The sequence below is a fragment of the Ambystoma mexicanum genome, chromosome 8 (genome assembly GCF_040938575.1).
Source record: "Ambystoma mexicanum isolate Mex_15411 chromosome 8, UKY_AmexF1_1, whole genome shotgun sequence".
Classification (NCBI taxonomy): Eukaryota; Metazoa; Chordata; class Amphibia; order Caudata; family Ambystomatidae; genus Ambystoma; species Ambystoma mexicanum.
Window position 1 is genome coordinate 146,918,478 of NC_090929.1, and position 24,928 is coordinate 146,943,405.

General features: G+C 45.9%; 1 protein-coding gene across 8 annotated transcripts in view; it reads right to left on the bottom strand.

The window, feature by feature from the left end:
- Positions 1-24,928, bottom strand: part of DAB2IP (DAB2 interacting protein) — a 1,964,804-nt gene that overhangs the window by 414,200 nt on the left and 1,525,676 nt on the right. For all 8 annotated transcript variants that reach the window (XM_069609510.1, XM_069609509.1, XM_069609506.1 and 5 more), the window contains one exon: positions 4,948-5,101. In XM_069609510.1, coding sequence (XP_069465611.1) covers positions 4,948-5,101 — 154 coding nt within the window. The remainder of the gene's footprint in view (positions 1-4,947; positions 5,102-24,928) is intronic.

The window sequence follows — 24,928 nt, forward strand, 5'->3', positions numbered from 1 at the left end:
CTGTTAAAAGCAGGCTTTCTACAGCCTGGGAACACTATTATTTTCCAAATGTTCATTTAACACTTCCAAAGAAAAACAAAAATAATTTTCAAACGGCAAAATGCTGCTTGCATTCACTAGTTTTCTTTGAAAACTTTTTTTTTTTGGTCGGACTGCCACGCATACTTTGTAATTTGTGTGCCCCTTTGTGTTTTATCATAGGTTATATATGCTTGTCAAACTGGTTAATCACAAATAAATGTTTCTGTTGTGCTGACAGCAGTTATTAGGAAATTAAACTGTGGGTTCTTGGGCACCAACGTTTGATTTTCACTACAGGGGTAGAAATACCCCCACCTCCACCCTGAACATAAGCAAGCGACCAGCCCAACCCATCCGCCAGCCAACCACATTTTATTGCACTTATTTGTTTTTTATAAGGATTTGCAGAAAGTCATACGATTAACAACCAGTTTTGAATATACAACATCTCAGCAACTGTTTCTCAACTTGCTGAGCTACCCTGGTAGCCTTCTATTGTATAGCGTGTCTATGGATCCCTTAATGTACTAAAAATCACTGCATTACCAGCAGTATTTTGGGTTCACCACTGCCATGGAAGTGATTTAAAGTGGAAATTATGTACAATGTGGAGTTTGGAAAGAAGCTGCATGAAAGAAATTACACCATTATTTTTAAAATATAATGTTGTACATTTCCTTTGAGTGTAGTTCAACTGCCAGCTCTGCTTCCTTGAAACTTCCCCCCCCTTGGAACTCCACCCATACCTCCAAACTCCACCCCCAACTCACCCCTTGTGGGATCCCCCTTTAAATTGTTTCCATTTCCACCACTCGGAGCAAGTCGGGGTTGTTGTGCCCTTGGGGAGGCGGGTCTATGGCAACAATGAACCTGGCCACTGTATAAGGACCTCATAGCACTATGATATGAAGTTTTTCTCCATGGACCTGAAGTACGTACTTCATTACATAAAACAACAGTTTCTCTCCATTCATCAAACAAGAGGAAAACCGGTGTGTGTTAGATTTAAAATTATGAAGAAAGTGATGAAACTGACAGATTTCTATGTTCTCAATTTTTTTTAAACGGTTTTGAATTATGATTTTTTGACTGGTTTGCAGTCCACTGAATCTCTCTACAACCTTTGACACTGTGGGTCATACTTTGCTCCTCCAGACACTCCCCTGCTTTGGCCTCAGGGACACAGCACTCAAATGGTGGTCTATGCAGAACCGCTCCCTTTTCACGTTTCTGTGCCTTGCTTTCAAATACATCCGATGGCCCAGCCTCAGACTACCTGGATGATTTAATTTCCCTCTATTTTACCTGTGGGGTACATTGGCCCCCCTCAACAGAATTCCCATCCATGATCAAAACTGCGTTTTGCAGCTACAAAATGATGGTTGCACCATCTTGCCAAACAACTATTGGGTAAGTTGGAACAGAGAGCACACTGAGAAAGGCCCCCAGTATGTGTTCTTGTCTGCACCAAAAGAAGAGAATTGAGAAGCAGCGCTGCTCTGGTGCTTGCAAAAAATTCCCATTGAAAAGGGAATATATTACATTGAAAAGGATGCTGGCTTGATGCTATTTTCATATATTCAACATCACATTGCTTTTATCAATGAGGCCCTGCCATGCCCATCCATATCCAGATTGTGCTCTATCAGAAGAAAGCATTATCCCTGCATGACAGGCTGTGTCAGGCCAGAACTGGGAAATTAACAGAAGCTTTACTTTCAGCTGCACAGTAAAATGCTTGTCTTTTGGGTTACAAAATGTCAAAAATCAATGCTTCAAAGAAACCCTAGCTTTATGTGCATATGTCAATTTCAGAAAACATGTCTCTTGAACAAACTGCTTTATAAAAGAAACTGGCTGGGGCTGCAGAACAATATTGGGAAGTCAGATGGAAGAGAAAACCTTTTAAAAAGAGAAATCCCAGCAGCATTTACCATGTGTCAAAATGGACTTTTGCAAACCAAAAAGAAATGCCTGTTTTAAAAGTACAATGTTGAATAAAAACTTGTCCTTGCCTAGCAATGTGAAGGGGGTTTTGCTGGGAAACATATATGGAATGTTTTATTTCAACAGGCTTGCTTCTGATTCAAAACTAAATAAAATACAGTAAAGAAATAATGGCAGTGGCTACACTGGGGAAATCATCCCAAACAGGTTTTCTGCCATGGCTCAAGGGACATTTGGCTGACAACAGGAGTGGCCTAACCCCCGAAAGAGGGAGCTACAATAGATTCTAGAACATGCATGCTAATTGCTACCTTTGAAGACTTTGAATGGACCAAAAGCACTAAACATCCCATGCCCATCAGATTTGGGCAGAGGCATCTTACAATAGAGATTCTGGGACACATGCGTGTGAAATAGGAAATCACACGTCCTCACAACTTTTACTGGGAGCTTCAAAGCCAACTCAAGAGCAGCCTTGTAAGCTATGCCCCTATTTGGGAGACAATGCTGACCATATGTCTAAGAATACTATTTTATTAATAAACTTTTGAAGACTTATCTCTGCAACAGGACTTTGCAGGAATGTACAAAGTCAACAGTTTAAATGTAATGGATGTGGCTTTTAAACAAGATGCTGAAGCCTTCACTGTCATATTGTTGACAGAAATTGCAGATAATTGGATATTTTGAGAAATGTGTACATGGTACCACTTTGAAATTCAATACTTACATGCCTTATGATAATCTCTACACATGTATAACGTTATAGGATTTTAGGTCGAACATTTCTCACCAAAAATGAAGAAAAACTATTAGGCAGATGAAACAGAGGGCCTCATTAGGACCCAGGCGGTAAGGGGTTTACGGCGGCGTAAACAGCGCCGACCCTTACCGCCTGATTCTGAGGTCCCTTAGCGCCATGGAGGATTTAACACCTGCTTTTAGCAGGTGTTAAAATCCATGGCGCTAAGGGACCTTGTTGTTGATTACGCCACCTTAATTTACAGTGGCGTAATTAACGCCTTCCCCACTCCCATTATGCCCTATGGGGCAAAAATGGGAATGGGGAAGGGTAAATGGGGATTGGGGACTTACCGCCCCGCCAACCTCGGAATGGGGAGGTAAGTCTGCCAACCACCATGGCGTAAACGTAGTTTACGCCATGGTGGTAAAGGTACGACCCAGGCGGTAACTTACCGCCTGGGTCGTAATGAGGCCCAGAGTCTTACAAACTGTAGAGTTGAACTGTCATGCTCTGCGTGAAATGAGTAATCTGCCTAGATAATTTGTAAAAAAAAGCCACTATTGCGTAAATGTGTGATTTATGTGAAGAATGATTTTAGCTAAAGTGACTGTGGGATGGTCCTTTGCATTGTGAAGCCACATCATAAAGCAGATGTCATGTCCCTAAAAATCCAACTAGCTGACAGCAAGGCGGTAACAATCACCCCTGACCAATCCAGTTGTTGGTGTGCCCAGCTAAGCCTGCCCCACCAATATAAACCTATGATGTCATCATTCCTTATAAATAAGGGGGCTGACAGAACTCTGGACACACGCTCCTGAATTTCCCGCACCTGTGTATCCTGATAGTCTACATTCATCTTGCCAGATTCCGATCCTACTGCCAGGCCAAAGCATAACTGACCCTATCTCAGCAAGGCCTTGATCCAGAAATCCCAGTAACAAAAGGGAAAAGCTGTGGTACCCTTTTTGGGAGCATCCTGTGACCATACCGGCTTTTTGCCCACTAACTGCAAGCCCGTCGTACCCCTGCCATCCAGCTGTACCTTTGCCATCCAGTGACCAGAATTGCCCAGCTGTTTGCTGTAAGGGGCGCCCGCCGTGTGCTGAACAGAACCCAGATGACTGTCCCAAAATCCCAAACTCAACCGTAGCCTGTGAGTATTTCCCCATCCCAAAGCAACACATTTGCCTGCAACACACTACCTGAAAGGGGCCACTGGTGCTGGGGGTTACACATGCAACATCAAAACTAACGGCAGAGAAAACCAAGTGCAGAGCTGTAGGGCGAGTAGTGGGGCGCTCAACACTTTCCATCATCGAAGGTCCCTCATTTTCATCATCAGGAGAATGCGTGTAGGGATTTCTTATCTCAGACATTGTACCAGGTAAACAGTCACAGTAGAAACCAGATCCAATGAGCTTTCAAATGCAATGCTACCATCTGCTCCTCCGCCAATTACTATACTTCAATTTTTCTGCGAGATTGGCGTAAGAGTCTTTGGAGCTACACAAGGTTTTCTGATTGGCCAGCCCATAGTTTCCTATACATAGATTTGTTCAAACACAGCAAGGTAAACATAGATTTCTTGTCAACCACACCCTAGTCTCTTTCTGCATGGATGGGAGTATTAACATGCTTTTTACTATCCCTAGCACGCTGAGTTGGGGAGATGGTTCTTTTGTTCTATCTGGAGTAAAAGAGACATACTAGCAGGAGGCCAGAACATATGTTTATAAGCATCTCTACAGATTATGGAACATGAAAACAAACTGCCACTACGTTGACATTAATGTAACAGTGGACATGTTTAATGGGCATGAAGGTGAGGCACTGTAGAAATCTTGGTTGGATGTGTGAGTAACAGCATTCCCATGCTTTCCTCTGTATGCCTCAGAGTTTTAGCTTCTATTCTCCTTCCCCTCCCACCCACGCAGATTATAAAAAAATAGGACTTTGTTTTAGCACCCATTGATGTGACAGATATCAGCGATGTGTTGCTTGCAATCAGTGACCCAAATGAACTTCACCTGGCCCAGCTCTAACCTAGCTGTGTGTCACCCAGACATTGAATTCTGAGCAGCCACATGTTTCTTCTGGAAATTAAAAAAAAATCATTATGTATGCTGGGTTTCTGACTTTTGGTCTTTACACAGCGGTTATTTATATTGCTCAATGGACACAGCGTCTTTGTTCAAATGGAAAAGATTGACAGACTGTGGCAGCCATCTTACCTCAAAGCAGAAATCCTGGCCCAGGATGCTGCTGTGCACAGGTTTGATGACCACCTCCTCCTCCATGCTTAGGTCAAGGGCTTCGACAGCGCTACTGGGACTGAGCAGAGACTCGTGAGACCGCGACTCTTTCAGTCTCGGCATTAGATGTGATCTGCAGATTAGAGAGAGAGAAAAAACATGGCGGTGTCAATCTATTGTCACTCTCTGTGGTTAAATGTTGCATCAGGTGGTCCTGAAAGGCTCTCCCAAGAAGCACACTATAAAACAAATGCTTTCTGCAAGGAAATCCTGGCCCTGGCTGCAGGGGGTGTCTGTACAGGCAAATCTTTAGGACATGGCAGAGATTACAATATTCATGTTTCCTTTCATTTAATAACAAAAACAACATTATGAGTAATGATGGAAATTCAGAAATTCTGACCCACAACCTTCAACACAGGGGCAGGGGCTTAATGTGAAAGTACAATAATTAATTTGAGCCAAGACACACATTCCACAACGCCCCCTAGTATTCATTCTTTGAAATTCACCTCTACTTCAAAGCCACATCCGCAAGGCATTGTGGGTATGCAAATCATTCCAAATGAAAGCCTTTTGCTCCAGGAAATTGAATTTTTCTTCGAGGGCAGCTTCAGTGAAATTATGTGTGTATCTCAAAGTCCTAGTGTGTTTTCTTAAAATTCAGAAATATATTTATAAATGGTGAGGTTGGCCTTGATGAGGTCTTAAATGATGTCATCAGTGACACAATCTGCAAGGTCTCATCTAATGTTTGATGTTATCAGCGATGTAGTCTGGGCCTCAAAGCTGCTGTAAATCAGCCCTCAACGATGTGCATTGTGCCCCCAAAGTCTCAATTTATAGCCCCAAAATCCCTTCAATCTGAGTCCTGAGCGAATGCCGATTTAAATGGAAAGAGTCTGTCAACATACTCGAATTTAATGGCACTCTGGCCCCCCTGTAGTTTGGCACTTTGGACCCCCGTTCCCGGCAAAGAAGTCCCACGTGATGAATGCAGGGGCATAGCATGCTGCCTGCCCAATGCATCCCCTCCCACCCTGCATGGTTCACCATACCTGCCTCCCCCACCCATCTTAAACGTGGATGCGGGCGGGGCATACAGTGATTTCTTATGTAAATCGGGATCATGTACATCCATAGGAGGTAGGAGCACTCCAAACTGAAACACCTGCTTTCTGCTACCTACACACACCCACTCTGAAACATCTGGAGCAGGCCTTCTAATTACTGGTGTATACAAGCCTGTATCCAGTCTATATCTTTCAATAACAGGGTTCTCCTAGCCTTCCCATCTCTTAATACCTGATGTATCCAGTCTATATCTTACAATAACCGGTGTCTACTGCCCTTCCCATCTCTTAATACCTGATGTATCCAGTCTATATCTTTCAATAACAGGTTTCCTCTGCCCTTCCCATCTCTTAATATCTGATGTATCCAGTCTATGGGGGTCATTACGAATGAGGCGTTAAGGGGTTAACGGTGCCAGTAAAGGTGCCGGAGCTGTCAACCCCTTACCGCCTCATTACGAGTCTGCTCACGGGAACCTGCTAAGGATGCCTGGTGTCACCAGGCACCCTTAGCGGATCCCGCGAGCAGAACAGGGTGCTAACAATAACGGGCCCATTGTTAGCACCCCTCCCATTCCCTTTGAGCCCTATGGGGGCTCGAATGGGAATGGGGATGTTCAGGGTCTGAGTTCCCTAAATGGGGAATTACCGGGCCCTCCAAGGTCAGAATGCCCCAGTAATTCATTGTTCAAAGAACCCGGAGCCCGGTAAGGGGGTAGCCATGCTGCTAATAGAGACTAATAATTGATTGTCTGGTGGCATAAACAATCACATTGCTACTAACAGAGCAATCTACACGTTGGCACACTTTCTCTGCTGTTGTGTGCTGTACATGTTTGAAGAATGTGTACGAGTATGGTAGATGGGAGTCTAATTCAGGAATACATGTGCCTTAGATGTGTATGTGGTGTGCACTGAGTGTTTCCTCTTTTATAGATAATAATAATTTGGTGGTCTATATAGTGTGTCATTGTGGCTTCCACCTGCTTCTGAGTGCTACAATAATCAGTGTCACAATTATTACCCACTCATGGATGGGGACCTAAAAGGCTGAGTCGGGCCGGCTAACCGAACCCACGCCACACTGCATCACCCTGTTCCCAAGGCGAACATGTTGGGTGGAGCTATCTGCCCAGGTGAATATTGACTGGTCCAACACAGTTTTTATCCTAATTGATTACATTACTACAGAATTATTATTGGTCTAATAACTAATATGTTTTGATATTTAGTTGTGTGATGAACAGAATAGGAAGATGTTAACGACTAACTGATGGCAGAAAGTATAGATGAAATAAATGTGCTATGATTCAGCAAGAAAGAGAGCTTAGTTGTTAAACTGAACTAAGGATCTGCAACCTCTGGCTCTCCAGATTGTTTTGGACTACAAATCTCATCAGCTCTAGCCAGCATAGTCAACGGTGATAAATCATGGGAGATGTAGTTCAGGACATCTGGAGGGCCACGGGTCACAGACTCCTGTTGAAACTGAGCAGGGTATAGGGGATGCCAGGGTGTGGCATCTCTGTCCCATATGCTCCAGGAGGGTCCAACGCCCAGCAACGGATACCCATTCAGCACATCAAGTAATAAACTGCCATTATAACATGTACATTAGAGCACCGCAAGTAATTAGATTGTGCTGGCCGGTACACCTGATCAAGGTAGCGAACACCATTGGTTGGTTGAAAAGCCACTGACCCCATCTTCAAACATTCTACTGATGGGGATCCCATCAAGGCCAGAGCACAACCCAGTGAGCAATTTATATAGTGTGCCTGGGCAAAGCCTGGATCTTTTCCACATTTCAGGAAATCATGCCAGGACCTGATGTAGGGACACCCATCTTGCTTAAACATTTTTATTACACCGCGATCTTGCCTATAGCTGCAATTAAGCCATTAGCTTTCAGAGTTAACTCAAAGAGATCCCTGGGTGGTGCGGGTCCAGGGGTGTTTTGGGGCATTGAGGGGCAGGTATTGGGTGGGAATAGCGATGGGGATTAGCATGGCCATGGATGGTCAGTGGGTGGGTAAAAAACAAACCTCACTCTCATGCTATGTGCCCCTCCACACATCCCATCTCCCTCATCTGCCAATAGTTTGGACTTAAAAGATGCCATTTAGCCAAAACTAAAATGGCTTCCATGTCACGACCAAAACTAAAATGGCTTCCACGTCGCGACCAAGGGTACTCTGGACATGCACAGAAGACTCCATGGCACTTTTCCTAGTCGGCCAACAAGTGTCTCCATTATTTCTATGGTGACCATCACATTATGAAGATTGTCCCCCCCACCGTTAGAAAGCTGGGGCCCGGAGCGTTGCCATGTTTGAGTTCGCAACCCATGCCAACCCACAGTTCAAGCGGGCTGGAGTGATTGTAGTCTCTCAGCGTCGCAACTTCATGGCTTGACACATCTAGGCTTTAGTTTTGGGAACTCTAATTTGAGTTGAAACAGTGAATCTTGATAACAGTACTTTTAGCGAGGCACACGGGCAAATGCCAAGACGAGCAATGAAAATGAAAATCTAGTTCAAGAAACAAAAAAGCAATTATGAAATTACAAACAACCACACAATTAGCACATTTATCGAAACTCCAAAAAGACATATTTTCCACTTTCACATCATCTTCAGAGCTGGTGGGACGTGATTGCTAGCGCTCTCTTCCAGCATTCCCAGTGGACCTCACTTCACCATCAGAGCGGGTGGGGGGTGATTGCTAGAGCTCCCTTCCAGCATTCCCAGTGGACCTCCCGTCATCATCAGATCTTGTGGGGGGTGATTGCTAGCGCTCCCTTCCAGCAAACCCAGCGGACCTCACATCCTCATCAAAGCTGGTGGGGGTGACTGCTAGCGCTCTCTTACAGCATTCCGAGTGGAGCTCCCGTCATCATCAGAGCTGGTGGGACGTGATTGCTAGCGCTCTCTTTCAGCATTCCCAGTGGACCTCCCGTCATCATCAGAGCTGGTGGGACGTGATTGCTAGCGCTCTCTTTCAGCATTCCCAGTGGACCTCCCGTCATCATCAGATCTGGTGGGGGTGATTGCTAGCGCTCCCTTCCAGCATACCCAGTGGACCTCACATCCTCATCAAAGCTGGTGGGGGGCGATTGCTAGCGCTCCCTTACAGCATTCCCAGTGGACCTCCCGTCATCATCATAGCTGGTGGGGGTGACTGCTAGCGCTCTCTTCCAGCATTCCCAGTGGACCTCACGTCCTCATCAGAGCAAGTGGGGGGTGATTGCTAGCGCTCCCTTACAGCATTCCCCGAGGACCTCCCGTCCTCATCATAGCTGGTGGGGGTGATTGCTTGCAGTCTCTTCCAGCATTCCCAATGGACGCCTCGTCATCAGAGCTGGTGGGGGGTGATTGCTAGCGCTCTCTTCCAGCATTCCCAGAGGATCTCCCGTCCTCATCATAGCTGATGGGGGGTGATTGCTTGCAGTCTTTTCCAGCATACCCAGTGGACCTCACATCCTCATCTGAGCTGGTGGGATGCGATTGCTAGCGCTCTCTTCCAGCATTCCCAGTGGACCTCACGTCATCATGAGAGCTGGTGGGGGTGATGGCTAGCGCTCTCTTCCAGCATTCCCAGAGGACATCACGTCATCATCAGAGCTGGTGGGGGTGATTGCTAGCTCTCTCTTCCAGCATTCCCAGAGGACATCACGTCATCATCAGAGCAGGTGGCGGGTGATTGCTTGCGCTCTCTTCTCGGTGCCATTGGAAAGGTACCAGTTTTCAAATCTCTACCAGTCCCCTTTTAGCTGGTGGTTGACCCTTGTCAAGTCCACCTCAGAATCCCGACATTTCACATGGTTTGGTCATTTCTTAGGAATGTGAAATCGGATGGCCTTCAATTACCCCTGTAAGGCTGGACAGTATGTCTGGTCCCCTGTGCTGCTCTCCCTGGGCGCTGAATGCACACATTGGATCACTTTTAGTTAACTCTCAGTTCATAACCCTCTTCAGGTGTTCTGCAGTTTCTCTGTATTTGTTCTGACGTCCTTGCAGATCAAGGGAGCCACCAATGAACATACGAACTCCCCCCACCTCCCCTACCTCCCGCCCCCGCCTACCCGTCCGACTTCTCTGCAGTATGTCTCATGGAAATAAACAACAGACACAGACCCAATAATAGTATCAGGGTTTTATATAGCACTTCCTGCCATGTTCCTCCCACCTCTAAGCGCTGTACTAATAGGTGTTATTAATCATTTGCTGGTACTCAATGGATTTACCTTGGAAAGATGAAGGGCTGAATCAGCCACGCATGGGATTCGAACTTGTGAAGTATAGGCTGGCACCAGGTCGCGGGCGGGTTACCAAACTACCACTTCCGGCACCCGCTAACCACGGCATCTCATCTGAATAACTACTGTACCCCGCTTTAAAACAAAAAATAGGAATCGGATTATGTCCCAGTTCATCTCTACTACCTCTACTCCGCATAAGGTAATGCCCCTAGGGCCTTTAGTTAAGGCCCTCGCGTAACTATAGCTTATGTGGTAATGAGCTGCTGTCTTGGGCCATTTTGCCTAATGAATACATTAGATATATGCCTGTGCGTGGCACAATGGGCGTAGGGTGCAGCGAAGGGTTATTTTACTGCACAGAATGTTCTCTTTGTGCCCAAGGGGGAGGGTTCTCTGTAGGGGAAATTTTAAACAAACTGTTACCTATTTGTGGCCCATGTTCCGTAGGTTTTAGAGCACCACTGACATGCATTTCAGTACATACTGTTCCCATTTGTGGTCTTTGCAGGATAGACACGTGCGTGGCATGACATTCAGTACAAATGACCAAGGGGTGAAAAGAAAACAGTGGTTTACCACAACTGCATATCATGCGTGTCCTGCATGAGCCCAATGCGGTGTAGGTACCCACATGCGCTATGCAGGCCATTCCATACTACGCATGCCCCCCCGCAGGAGTCCACTAGTGTATAGGGGCCAGAATTCATTATGTGGGAATGAAATTACATTCTATGAATGGCCTGCATGTGTCCAATACTGTATAGGTTCCATCATACAGTATGTGGGCATGACAGATTATATATGCCCCTTCAGGAGTGCAACACTGCGGGCAATGGAATTGGAAGGTACTTAGGTCCCACGTGAATGCATTATTATATTGGCCCAGCATGACCTGTCGGACCCTTTCTTCACAAGCAATGCCCACTTTGCCATTCGAGATGGCGCCTCGGTTGCTGGCACGGCTCACATTCGTTAAGTGGGTCCGTGAGTGCCGCATCGATTGAGGGAAATGTGCCCGCGAGGCTCGGGCTCACGCTCACAGCCAGGACTCCACAGGCCGGCAAACCATCGCCTTGTCCTTGGGCTTCTCACCAATCGATGGTAATTGCCACGGAGGAGTCGCGGAGAAGCGGGCCAAGCCAGACTTAAATGGCCAACGGTTAGCGGGGGCGAGAGGAACACGGCTGGAGAGGGAGAAAATCGCTCCTTTAATGGAGACTTAAAAAATGGAAAATTGGAAAGTTCAACAAATAGGACAGAAAAGAAAGTGGGGGCTACACACCATTTTTTACCTCCTCAGATTGCACAGTTTGGCACTGCCTTGGTTTGACTGCGGATAGAATGATGGCCTTTTCATGTACAAAGTAACACGCGCTCCCTCCTCGCCTCCCTTCTTCCATCATCTCCTTACCCGGAGGGAGTGGAATCTGAAATCCACACCCAACCCCGCAGAAGCCATTGGGTTGAGGGCGGCTTACAGCAGCAATCCCCTGACATCATAGGCTTATTCTATTCATAAGAAATGTTTCATAAGCCTGGACACTGTGTGAGGGATCAGGACCCACAAGTCCAGTGAGAGGAGACATGGATCCATGTAGGTGCCCGTGGCCAGCTTTAACAGGGGCTGCAAGGAAAAGCGGGTCCTCCCACAGTCACAGGCGCTATTCTTTCTAGATTAGACTATTTCCAGAAATGCACAATAAAAACGTACCAGTTAGTATAAGAAACAAGCAACAGCAAATCACGGACACCATACACTATCAGAATGCCACACTCGCTTGGAGTTCCGAAAGGAGGCGTGGCTCTATATTTCTATTGAAGATCTTGTACAGCGCACACCACAGAGTGAATTGTTTCTAGGCGCTGCAGTGATTAAAAGGCAACAGAAGCATGCGAGAACGGAGGGCACAGAAGGGTCATGCTTGGTGAGATAAGCAGGTCTTCACCAGTGTCCCGATCTGAAGTGACAGTGCGGCCTAGTGGGTGTGAAGGGAAAGTGTCCAGAGAGTTGGTGCAGCCAAAGACCCCACAGTCGCCACAAGTCTTTACAGCAGGAGGCATGGCTGAACGCTGGTAGGCAGATGAGGGACCGGACCCAGGAAGACATGTATAGTTTAAGCAGCGACGTTTGAAAGAGATGTGTTTTCTTACACGGAGTCGGTGGAGTTGGTGGGTTGCCGGCTTTTCCTCACAATCAGAACGCAAGCAGGCAGCTCCGCCAGATACCCAAGGCCAGGGAAGTAAAGCGAGAGTGTTGAGATTAGTTTGTGAATGTGGACTCTTGCCTGGGTCCTGATGGCCTCTACTTGCTTTTGCAAATACGGGGTTTTCCTCCTTACAATAGCATTGGCTGGCAGCAAAAGTCAATGCCCAAGTAGGCATACAGAAGGGCCAACGAACGGGGCCTTGGCATCAACTTGAGACCCTCTGTCCACACCACTGATCAACAACTACCTAAGATTGCCCTTCCTCTTGGCCAATATTGCTTAGATAGGAAGTGGGTGCTTCAGGGATCTGCTATGTTCCTGCAACAGACATAGGTCAATCCCTGCAGGACCAATGTGTAACTTTATTAGTGCATGAGGGCGCGGCCAGGCAGGTCATTTCATATTATCCCACCACACAGCCTTTATTGGGGCGCCAACACAAATGCCCACAATGGCGTAACCATTCTGCGGCAGTGCAGATGTTTTGGCCTACAACTCTCATGAGACTGCACCATTAACCATGTTGTCTAGGGCCGCTGGGAGTTCTAGCCCCAAAAATATATGGAGTGCCAAAGGTCGCAGAGCCCAGCAGCTTGACTGGTTCCTGAAACATGGCAGAGAAGTCGCATCCAGCTATTTTAGTTATTGAATAAATGGCAAGCCGGCCTCATAGGGCGAATTTTTGGCGCAATGGGGCTTTAGGAAATGCTTGTTTAGGAATCCATTTGAAGGTAGTGCTGCTTCGCAAGACCTCGTTGGAAGCACTGCAGCGGTGCTTTATGGCACACGTGCTGGAAATGCTCCATAAATAAACATTTTTATTGCACTGCTGCTTTATGAAGCAGCATTCGATGGACTGCTGCTTTGGTAGACAGTTTTAGGTCTAGCTGGAAAGTGCTAATCTTCCCCGATGACTATTCCCTTATAATAATAAAACTGTATTTGTAAATACTGATGATCACTGTATCTGCTAATACTTATGCGATCACCGTTTCTGTAAATATCTCTTTACTGCAAATACGCTTAACCTGCTATATCTCAAACCTATGTCGTCCATTGTTGCCTGTGTGTAATTTACAATCCGTCATACCTGCTTTCCAGCGCCCAGTTACCCACGGTTTTGGCGCGCTCTACAAATGCTAAATAAATAAATAAATACATAAATAATCTTCCTCGGCCGCCGCCAGCTGCTCCTCCTCCTTGAGCTACTACTAATAATAATAATTTAGGGATAAGGCTCGGCCTACACCAGCTGCATTTCATCTGCATTCGGCTGCACCTGGGGTGTGGTATGTGACCTCTCGGAGCACACTTCCTCCAGAAAACAGTTGCCTGCAAAGCTGGTTTTGCAAAACAACACAGTAAGACAAGAAGAAAACCATGCACAGAGCAGACGCTGGCCTACTCTGAAGGAATTAGCAAGGACATGTTTACCAGGAGGTTTGCAGGAAATATTTCCGGTGAACATGGCTACACATACATACATAACAGCCATTTCTGCTGCAACACCTTGGGCTTTATTCAGCAGCCATCTCGGTTTCATTTGCACAGAAAATGACGGTGTTTGCGCGCCCTGAGGGCATGTGGCGCAGTGGTACAAGAATTCTAAATAAACAAATCAATAATACATAAGCCATTGCTAAGAGACAAGCACCTCTACATATACTAGTCGACACATGCACGCCCTTTATCAATGCCATTCTCTGGAAATAGCCCCCCACCCCCCAAACAAAAAACACAAATGTTTGGACTCAACACAAAACAGCTTTTCAACAAACTCAGATGCAGGCTTATTGTTGCTTCTATATCTCTCCCTGGAGATTAATAGCAATAGCCACTATTTCTGACTGGTGATAAAGGGCGTCCTATTCATTCTTGATAGAGCTTTCGAGCGTACTGCTGGGAATTAATCATTAATATTGGGGGAATTTGGCCACCCTCGTAATTAAGCGACTACTTTCTTAGATTTCAGACATCTAGCTAAATCATTCTCCTGGGAACTACATCTTCAATCAGCCACAGCCTGCCTTGTAAATGATATAGCATCTTGGGAACGGTAGTCCAAAACATCGGCTCAGCCACGGATTGCAGACGCCTGCCCTAGAGGAATACTGCCTGGAGCAAGTATTATTACCGCATGAGGTAGCGTGAGAGGTCCACTCCCATTGTAGGTTTACCGCTGCTATGGTGGTACATTTAAGAAGAGCATGCATGCGGTACTTCAGAAATACCAAGTGCCCAGATTTTTAAATTTGACTGATACATTTCAATCCCTGCAAAAGCCAGGCAAATGCTTGTGGGACAGTAGTGAATCAAATGGCTACTGTCCTGTGGCGGGCATGCACAGAAGGGTCACTTATGTACAAGCCTGGGTGACTATCACAGTCTTACCCCCTTTGTGGCTCCCCAGCAGATTTTCAGCGGGTGGGGGTTACCTCAATGAAGCTAGAATTATGGGTTAATACCTCATAGCTTAAGGATGAATTTAAGCTCTGAACCTTGCAATACTTACCACATGTGGTATTTCTAAAATATGTAAGTCCACTTTTTATTGTCCCTGGTGACTGTTCCATTTACGCCCCTCCACAACCTGGTCAGAATGTCCCTCAAACTCACCCCATTATAAGAAGCTCAGTGCTTCCCAGCAAATCTGATCTATTGTGTGTTTTTTTGTGATTAAAAGAGCATTGTTCCTCCTGTATACAAAATAAATAAATACAATTAAAAAAGTGCAATTACCTCAAGACTCATGCTGAGTATTGCTGGTAAAAACAGGCTTTTTTTTTTTTAATACCACCTACATTTGAACATACTGCCACACTCGGAATGAGCCTTTGTGAGGTGCGTGGAATTCACGCGCTGACAGATGCAGACTTGCACGCTTTGACGAGTCCCTCCCTTCACAGTGACAGACTGACGTGAACCTTTTGCAACATTTAATGACTTTGCAATTACAACGGTGTTGCGCCCCGGAATTTCCATACCACAGGAAAAAACCTAGAAAAATCAAAAGAGAGCAGATTGGGAAGACCATAAATATTGATGTTCCCCTAAATTGCCCTAAACGACAGGAAATCCGAAATTCCGGTAAGAGTGGACGCGGAGAACAGCGATTTGATACTGGGCTTGGGAGACTGACATCTGGCACATGTGTGTTATGAGTTGGTGGTCTCGGCAATTTGCTAAATTGGTAGGGGTCCCAATTGTTTAGAATCGGCTAATTAGCAACAGAACCACCAATTTGCATCTGTTGCCATGCACATGTGGAGAGGAGAGGGGATGGACTGGACTAAGTGCATTTCAAACATTCCTTTCCATATGTATCACTAAGCACAGTGCTTTAAGTGAGGTGGGAAATCGAGGGTGCGGTGTAGTGAGAGGGTGTGGCCTCAATGATGGGCGTGTCCTGAAGTGTTCCCAGCACAGGACAGTAACAAAAAAAAATAATAAAATGTAATTTCCTTGCCGTTGTGTTTAGGGTGACTGTTTCCCGGGACAGTCCTGGGAAATTGCCCTCAATCCAGGGATCCCGAAAGTTTTTTAATTTTATAAACCTTGTCCCGTGATTGGATGGGTGGGTGGCTACGGTCCTGTTTTTTTTTTGGCGGAACCGATTAAGAAATCCAGAAATCGAGAGCCTGGCGCGACTCTTCCTGCACGTGAAGGCTTTTCACACCCCCATTTCCTCCACCTTCTGCTCCCTGGCCATTCTCCTCCAATGATAGGAGTGTGCCTGTGAACACACCCCACGACAGGTCAGAGACATAGAAGTAGGACTATAGTTTTATCAGAGTCCTGTTTGTGTTTACTATAGTCCTACTTCTATGTCTATGACCTGTCTTTAAAAAAAAAAATGTATCTGGTCAACCTAGTTTGGTTGTTTTTATTTTTGTTGTCCTTTGCTGGACAAGCCGCTGCTAAACACCAGTGTCACCGTGCACTGGGCTATTTCATCAGTTTACGTTGTTTAATTCAATAGACGATTTGAGACATAAAAATGGGCTTTACGTGGCAAGCAGTTCATTGAATGAAACATGAGAATTTGAGCACCGAAATAGCGCAGTGTGATGCAACACTGGCTTGTCACAGGCAGACCTCGTGTTCGAATCCCCAGTATGGGACAATACAAAAATTGTTGTCCCGTCACGAAAGAAAAGAGATCCAGCATCTCTGAAATAGCACAGTGCTACGTGACACTGGTTTATCATATAGACCTGTAAGGGCCCAGGCTTCAAATCCAGCACGGGAAAAGTATAATTTTAAAAAGGGACATTCCTTCATGGTGGGAGCTATAGAGAGCCCTGGCAGCACCTTGCTGATTCAAAGTTTCTGGAGACTGCCGGGGCCCTAAATTTCAGTGTTCAGTGTCTACAGACCTCTGGGAACTTCCAGAGAAGCAGTACTAAGGGTTGGTGGTCCATGACGTTCATTGTTCACTGTATCCAGGCCCATGAGAACTTCCAGAGAAGCAGTGCTAAGGGTTGATGGTCCTTGAATGTCAGTGTTTCCATCCATAACATATCCAGACCACTGGAAACTTCCAGAGAAGCAGTGCTAAGGGTTGGTGATCCATGATGTTCATTGTTCACTGCATCCAGGCCCATGAGAACTTCCAGAGAAGCAGTGCTAAGGGTTAGTGATCCATGATGTTCACTGTATCCAGGCCCATGAGAACCTCGAGAGAAGCAGTGCTAAGTGTTGGTGATCCATGATGTTCATTGTTCACTGCATCCAGGCCCATGAAAACTTCCAGAGAAGCAGTGCTAAGGGTTGGTGGTCCCTGAATTTCAGTGTTTCCATCCATAACATATCCAGGCCCTTGGGCACTTCCCAGGTTTCTGATTTCAGTGTTTAGCATAGCCAGATTCTTCGGCACCACCCAAGCTTTGCTAACGGTTGGTGGTCTCTGAATTTCTGTGTCTAGTATATCCAGACTGATGGGATCTTCCAGAAAAGCACTGCTAAGGGATGGTGGTCTCTCAATTACAGCCCTTGGTATATTCAGACCCCTGGGAACTTCCAGAGAACCAGTTCCAAGGTTTGATGGTTTCTGAATTTCAGTGTCTTGCCTGGCCAGATACTTGCTAAGGGTTGGTGGTCTCTGAATTTTAGTTCATTGCGTAGTATATCTAGATTCGTGTGCACCTAGAGAGAAGCAATCCTGGAGTGTTTGCTTGTCCCTGAATTTCAGTTTTTCCAAGCAGTCTATATCCAGATTAGTTCTCAGAGAAGGAGTGCAGAAGTATCTGCTGGTCTCTGTGTCAGTGTTTCAGGGCATAGCGTATCCTCATGGTGAGTGGTCCGCGTGCTGGCGGACTGGGTGCATTTGTTTTTGCAATGGATGTTTAAGGGGCACCCTACATGTGTGCAGACGCTGAGAGGCAGCTTGGGTGCCCATGGTTATGTACATGAATGCACCCCCCCCCCCGAGAATTAAAGAAAAGGAGACCCCTTCATCCCAGTAGTAGGTTGTGGTGTTCTGGTATTCGGGGCACGGTCATCTGAACGGGCAATGCTTCATGGCACATCATCCCGAGAAGGAAATTCTGCCACCTATGGGTGGAACTTGTAAGATCTACTATTCTAGCTTACTGCTCACTTTGAAGACAGAAAACTCGAGAGTAAATACAGCTGATCATATCTTTGCGGACCTCCTGGTCAGTGTTCTACATTCCGTGCACAAGGGCGGTTCCTGCTTCTTCACGGTTTCTCTTACCATTTTGTTTTGGGTGGGCCTCTGCTTGCACTGGGTAGACCTCCGTGACTCCCTTTGTCGCGTCCTGCTCATCACCCCCACTATCACTTTTAGCCAGAAGTTTGCTGAGGTAGCACAGTGACCGCAGCCCCAATGCCCGTGAAAAGGGAAGCGTGATAAGTAGGTCCGCCATACTTGGTGGAACTAGGAGGGGAGGTCAAGTTGTTCCCGCGCATGCGTTCGGCACTTGAATTAATTCTGAGTGGATGCCTCATCTTCCTGTGCATTTGTCTGTTAAGAGCGTGTGTAATGTAAACATTTAAAACAAATTGTATTACGTTTTGTCCCAATTGCATGTTCCCAGTTCAGCGATCACATCTTTGCATACCTGCCTACATTTGCTAGAGAATAACCCAGAGGATGACGTCTCAGACGCCCCGGCCCATTTTCTCTGAGACTCCGCCCCCCTGCAGCCGCGCACATCAAAAAGTCATCAAATGACGCCAATCTGTGCGAGATTTACGCTCATCTGCCATATCTCGATGTGATTGGCTACTATCAGTCTGTTTGTAGCCAATCAAATCGAGATGTGGGCAGAGTTACTGGAAGGGCCAGAAATCTCCAGCTTTCCACCTAAACTATGGATTGGGCGGAGCGATAATGCTGCAGTAACAGCGTTACCACTGCACTTTTGCCACTTCGCCCAGCCCCTGATGAGTCCCAAAATCCCTTATGAATTGGACCCTTCGTTTCGTGATTAGTATAGTCCTGCTTTTGGTTGGAGCAAACCGAGATTCCACAGAGTAACATGCTCCAGGATGAGAGTGAAAACAGGACCTGAACACGCTCATGTGGTTGCCACGGTGCAGGCTGGCAACCTCAATGTTCATTGCACTGTTATTGCACCATTGGCAAAGCAGGCACCGGCTCTTCCTGCAGATCTGGTAAAGATTAATTGTTACATTGCAAGCGTTGTCTGCTGTGCTTTTGAATGTTTTTATTTCAAGGCTACATTTACATATGCCTATTTTTTTACATTTTATAAAGATTAATGTGTTGCCTTTGGTGTATCTTATACTTTTTCATGTGAACATTTTTCACATCAACCCTTAGGGGATGACCTATGAAAGATATGAAATACATTCTCAAATAGATCCGCAGATCTCATCATTTAGGTCCATGACGCAGTTTCTTAGTAGTGCCTTCATCGCTGATAGTGGGGTATATACGCTTTCAAAGTGGCAGTAATAGAAGGAATTGCCCTTTTCGACCTAGCTGCAGCGTTTGATAACGCACAGTTACTTGGAAGATGTGTCTACAGGTGTGTGAATGTGATTATTTGAGGCCAGAGTACATGGACAGGGCACATGATTACCTGCATGGCTTCACCTATGTGTTGGATGCTTACTGTTGGGGGTGGCAACAGGGCAGTCCCAGCATCTATGACATTTAGTCATTGCAATCCGGTCCTAGACCATCAACAAGGGTGTTTGATAAAGGAATCTGTGATTATGGATTTTGGTCCAATTCATTCCTGTTCACTGAGAACTGGTATGAGAACCTCAAACTAATTTTGCACTGGGCACAATAACCCATCAGATGGTAGCAACTTACAAGCCCTAGAATCAGGGTAAGATCAGAACCACAAAACAATAGGAAAAGGGTGCCTATCAGCTCAGAAAGCTCCAACGGATCCAAAACTCCGCAGCTAGGCTCCTCCTCGCCCTCTTCCCCCGGAGAAAACAACACTCCTGGCCTCATGGTGCTCCACTGACTTCCTATCGAGCGACGGGCCACTTTCAAGGCCATGTGCATTATCCACTACAAGATGGGCCCGGAATTCCTCCAATAAAAACATACATGCTACCAACCCAACAGAAACCTGAGATCTGCCTCTGCACTCCTCATTGTGATCTCCCTTTCAATTCCACTAGAATAGGGGATCCTCGTCTCCGTCCAATCCCCTACACTCTGGAACTCCCTTCCACTCAGCATCCGCCGTGTAGAGGACCACCTCTCCTTCAGTAGTACCCTCAAAACTTGGCTCTTCATTTTTACAACCTCCCAAACCCATCCCCCCTTCACGCTTATCTTCATAACACTGAGGCCATGACATGGTTTGACGCCCCAGGATATCTCCAGAGCAAGGTAAAGTATCATTCCGAGCAGACCCGACGAACAGACTCCATGGCCACATCGGAAGCAAAGAACCAACACATCCTTGGACTCTTGCAGCAGGCACGGCCACCCACCCGCACACATTCGCCTCCATACACCAGTCTAAAACACAACATCTCTGCCATCAGAATGCAGCTAAGCCCCACGAGAAAATGTTGGTCTAGCTGGATACATAACTAATCTCCTGCACTCTCCTGACCACCTTGCAGCACCCATCCACATGCTTAATCGACATGGCCATCCCACACAACTTCCTTTAGGCCAAATGCACACACACATTCTAACGTTTTGGACAATTTTTCAATACCTTGGACTTTGGTCAACCAAGAGCGTTCACCCAAAAATGCTTTGAGGCCATACCAATGGGATAAGAGTGCTTTACAAATAAACTACTACTACTAGTACCTACGAAATCATCCTATGGATTTACTGCAGAAAAGTAAGTAGAAGCCCATTAAGAAACCCATAGGATATATCTGTGTCAATTTCCCACAAGACCAAAAGTGGTTTCTGGGTTTTGGATTGCCTTTGCATAGCGCTTGCAATTTCTCAGTGCTGCAAGTAGCAGGCGTTAATATTACCTAATTTTCCTTGGAAGGGTAAAGCTGGAATTCCCAGCCAGGAAATGTATCTGCGATCTGAAAGCTGGAAAATGATATTAATAAAAATACTTGCCGTTTCCTTTAGTACTGCATACTGAAAATTCCATTTTCCAAATGCTTGAGAACAGGCTACTAATTACCGCCATTACCGACATTTGAGGCACTCAAATTACCACCTTGGGAGAACGGAGGAAAATCAAACCCTTGCCCTCCTCATCAAATACGTATTCACTATGTGTAGAGCTATCCTTTCAACCTAGATCAGTGTACTGTAACCTTTGGCTGTCCAGATGATTTGGACTATGTAGAGGAGGAGTCAAGTACCCCCCCTCCAACTGCCCCGCCTACATTACCTGAAACGTATGAACCAAAATATGTTACGTATACTGAATAGTTAAACCAACAAAGAGAAGAGAGAGGGCTCTGTGCAATACCCATAAGAATATCTATACCTAAGAGAATATGGGAAGTAAAGTACCCATTGAGGAAACCGTACTTCCATACAAGACAATATGATGGCCATATGAACGAGATTCCTGATGAAACAAAGAAACTGAATGACCAGGACAAATGGTGACATCATACAAAGTTGAATCGACACCCAGATAGAAAGATAACCAGACCAGAGAGGCAGACGATTATAAAGAACAAGTACCAAGGATAAGTGACATCTTGGAATCAAGATGAAGACACTTATGCCACAAACGTGATGAAGATATTTAGTTAGTTTAAACGTGTACAGATGCAATGAAACGCAAGCAGCAAAGCAATCATGAAGCTAGCCACATGCTTAAATAGATTAGACCGCGGCAAACGCCAACATATACCTATATACCTCATAGATACATATGGATGAAGTGAAGAATTAATGTTTGCACTACGTATAAAGCAGTACTGAACAACGCGAGGAGGCCTCATTTCAGTGTCGCAGTTACAAAAAGCAATTGAATTAAACAGAATCCATTTCAGCGAAGGAGTTCACTGAGCCAAGAAAAGCAAGGTCTTATCAAACCAGGAGTTGGCTGACATTGGATACAATTAACTTACAGAACAGCATCTCCTGTTTAAGAAGGTCAAGCAAAAACAAAAGACATCAGAGGACTATTGAAGAATAAAATCAAATACACAAAAAGGCTCAATTCATGGTGTCCAGTCACGTGATGGAAGAAAGTTGGACAGACGAGATGGTCACACCTACGCACGGAAGCCGGATAGTACCCATACTCCTTAAAAATTCTCTGAGAACAGTAGAGACTCGAGGCCAACTTCAAAAGTACTAATTGGTACTAGACCATTGAGGTGAGGATGGATCCTATTTTAATTGGAGGGAAGCTGGTATCAAGACAAGCTTATTTGCTCCTGGTTGTTCAGTCTGTGTGCTGTTCGCGTAGGTGGAAATTATTAACGGGGGTTAGAAGCCAACCAATTGTAGGGGACCTTGGAGTTAGGGGTCTTATAGTTTGTGTAGCCAATAGGAGGTCGTACATTTAGTGACGTTCATAGTGGCCATTTCGGAGTGATGGCTTAGTTGCCCCACCTGATGTTAGCTATCCTATTACCTTTCTCCTTTACTCCATACAGATACAACACCTATGCTTAGTTATTCACTTAGAACCAATCCCGCTTCCCGATAAGTTTTAGTAGTTTGCCACGTAGGAGGACGTTGGTAATGACGCAGGTCAACACGTCAGCTATGCCCAATTATGAGTACAAGAACCCAACTTTTTAATGAAGTAGTTAGAGTCAGAGTATGGAGTGATTGCTCCCTGTTTTAAGACTTGCATTAAAACAGACTAACTTTGCCAAACTATTTGTGTCATCTTGATTTTTCATATACGAGTAGAATCTGCATCCCCACCCATCTCCAGGGTATAGCTACTCATCGTACGTACAGGGCTAGAAGACTCCAGTTCAACTACGTCTCCCATCAGCCCTAGCCAGCATAGTCAATGTTAAGGGTTCATAAGTCATAGTAAAAAACATGTGGAGAGCACTGCCCATGATCACAGTGCTAATTCACAAAGATATTTGACCAGCACTATACTGGGAGGCATTGATATGAGTTTTACCAGATGCCTCTTGGTTTCTTGCCTCAAGTCATATGGGGTGTAACAAGCAGCCATGAGTTAGGATTCCTACAAAGAAGGTTTTGGTTTGTTAGCAAATACTTGCACACGAGAAGCCCTTTTGAAGTGATAATAAACCCTTTTTCAATAAATACATTTCTGTGCTATCTGACTCAATGTTAGACTTTTTAACGTGCTACGCCAGGTGTTTGCAGCCACCTGCAGCTCCCCACACGTTTTGGACTACGACTTCCATGATCCCTCACCATTGCTTATACTGGCATGGGTTGATGGGAGTTGTATTCCAAAATATATTTTGGAGCCCAAGGTTAACGACCCCTGTGCGACATGAAGCTCACTTTTTTGCATCTAACCACACACATTGACCTTATTGCAGTTGGACTGCGGTGCATTCTATGGTGGAGAGAACCGATGGGGGAAAAATAATAATAAGGGAAATATTAAAGGAACAGTGTGGTAACAAATTACATTTCAATTTGAAAACTTGAATTCAAAAAACCTCCACAAAAAAATATTCCAAAATGAACATAAGAGTTAAGATGAGCTTTAATTCTCGTACGAGTTTGAAATTCCTATATTGTTCCTTTGGCCAATGCTTTTACCATGAATTTGTCCACAATATTGTTCCTACAGAATTATATTTGAGAGGTCATTGTGCTGATGAGATCACGTGCAGGTAACAGGAATGGTTTGTCCTCGACATCACTACCACATGCCCCCCACTCGTGGAAATGACAGAAGCCCCCCACCTCCCTACCCGATCGATACAAGTCAACGGGGCGTCCTCTGCAAATAAAGGCGGCGCCCTAAACGGCCAAGTCTGTTTCTAATAGAGACAGTAACACTGTTGATTTGCTGCACTTAGGCCGTGCCTCGTGCAGCACCAGCAGACATGAGGCAGCGCATTACTCAGAAGAGCCCGTATGCATGCACAGCAAGTCCCTCGCTGCTCGGATCTCGCGGAGGAACAGCCTGCATGGCACACGGCTCTATGATCGTGCCATCCTCGCATTCACTTTGTCTCCTGACACTTCCGGCCTTTTCCCTCTCTGATGTCAGAGGCGGCTTTAGCGGCTGCAGCACTGTGTGCGGTGAAAGCAAAATTACCAACCACCCCACCCCTGTGCACCCCTGGTCAGTTCATCACCGGAATAGAGTGCCGAAGTAAAAGCATCAGCACCGCATTCTAATGAAAACCGCTCGCTCCCGCGCTGGAGCGTGGAGTAATCACCTCAATAGGGTACCGATGCAAAACCTCAGCACTGGATCATTATGTGCCCGCTCCCACGCTGGAAAGTCTGGTGCCAGCATAAGAGCGGTGCACATTCAATTTCAATAGGGCGCCTGCCGCACCTTTTCCCACCACGCCAGCTAAGGGGATCCCTTGAAAGACGCCCTCGAGCTGGCATAGCATGGGGGCTAATGGTGTCCTGGGTTGCCCTGCCCTAAGCCTGGTTCTGTGTGCTGTGTTTTGGTTTCTCCCCCTTCCCTCTCATCGATTCAGTTACTTGCAAATATCTCAACCTGCCCTCCGAGAAGGTCTGATGAGTACCGTTCAAGTAAATATATTAATCGAGAAGTCAGGCAGCTCACTAATTGCGCAGCAGGAGAAAGAGAGGAGGCGGCATGTATCTGGGGGTCAGAAAGTGGTACCGGATCTCCTGCACTACTGACCTGCGTGCAGCAGGGTGGTTTTATGTGCGGGACGAGCACCTAAAATACATGAATCATGGGCAGGCTTGGGGTTGCACCAGCGGCAATGTTTTTGGTAAAGTGTTGAGATGAGTCAGAAAGGGGAGACTGACCACTCGTCCATAGGTGCACCAATGTCGAGGGCTCCCTCTCTCTCTCTTCAGT